Below are 1,243 nucleotides of genomic sequence, written 5' to 3'. Positions count from 1 at the left end.
AATTCCAATTCATATTAGTCTTACTTTATTACTGTTTTCACAATAATAACCGACTATGGATTTTAGAGTGAATAAATTTACTCATGGATGAAACATGTTAATAAAGAACACAACAAATATTTAATGAAAAGATCATATGCCATATATATCATACTCATTACAATAGATGATGTTATAATGTCCTAATACTTAATACTAATACATAGATCAAATACAATCAATAGAATAACGAAGTCCTATTCCTCGAGCATGACCTTCAAACTTGACTTGAGGAAGGGGCTTCGTGAAAGGGTCCACTAAATTTTGATCAGCGTGAACTTTTCGAATACAAATTTCACCTTTTTCAACTTTATATCGGATGAAGTTGAATCTTCAGCTAGTATACCTTGTCTTCTTGTGTGATCTGGGTTCTTTTGCCAAAGCAATAACACCCTCATTGTCACAGAAAACATCTAGGGGGTCCTGAATAATATGGACTACCCCTAGATCTCCAATGAATTTCTTCATCCAAGTAGCCTCTTGTGCAACTTCAGAAGCAACAATGTATTCTGACTTTATAGTGGATTGTGCAACAACACTTTGCTTGGAGCTTTTCCAAGATACCGCACCCCCATTGATAATGAAAACATATCCTGATTGCGATTTGCAATCATCTCGATCAGTTGTGAAGGAAGCATCAGTGTAGCATTTTATATTTAAGCTTTCTTCCATGCCTCCATAGATGAGGAACATATCCTTAGTCCTTCATAAGTACTTTAAAATGTTCTTCTTAGCTGTCCAATGACTTTCTCACTTGGATTTTGTTGGAATTTTCTTACCATGCTCATAACATAAGCAAGATCAGGTCTTGTACAATTCATGGCGTACATGATGGATCCAATTGGAGAAGCATATGGAACATCCTTCATCTTGTTTAGCTTAACCTTTGTGCTAGGACACTGAGATGAACTTAGTACAGTGCCATGAGCCATAGGTACAAATCCTCTCTTAGAATTTTGCATATTAAACCGTTTCAATACTTTCTCAATATATGTACCTTGGCTTAAACCTATTAATTGTTTTGATCTATCTCTATAGATTTTGATTCCAAGAATGTATTGTGCCTCACCTATGTCCTTCATTAAGAATCACTTTCCAAGCCATGTCTTTGCACCTTGTAAAGTTGGAATTTGATTTCCCATGATTAATATGTCATCCACATATAGGACCAAGAATGTCACCGAGTTCCCGCTAGTTTTCATCT

General features: G+C 35.5%; 1 protein-coding gene across 1 annotated transcript; it reads right to left on the bottom strand.

Annotated features, from left to right (window-relative positions):
* Nucleotides 1-372: 372 nt before the first annotated feature.
* LOC145098133 (secreted RxLR effector protein 161-like) lies at nucleotides 373-971 on the bottom strand. Its single transcript, XM_079035805.1, has 2 exons — nucleotides 819-971; nucleotides 373-735 (listed from the first exon to the last, which is right to left on the bottom strand). The coding sequence occupies exons 1-2, from the start codon at nucleotides 969-971 to the stop codon at nucleotides 373-375; spliced, it is 516 nt and encodes a 171-aa protein (XP_078891931.1).
* Between the last annotated feature and the right edge of the window lie 272 nt (nucleotides 972-1,243).

This window comes from Lactuca serriola, chromosome 4, assembly GCF_051521515.1.
Source record: "Lactuca serriola cultivar US96UC23 chromosome 4, Lser_US96UC23_V15, whole genome shotgun sequence".
Taxonomy (NCBI): Eukaryota; Viridiplantae; Streptophyta; class Magnoliopsida; order Asterales; family Asteraceae; genus Lactuca; species Lactuca serriola.
This window is presented reverse-complemented; position numbering and strand designations above follow the sequence as displayed.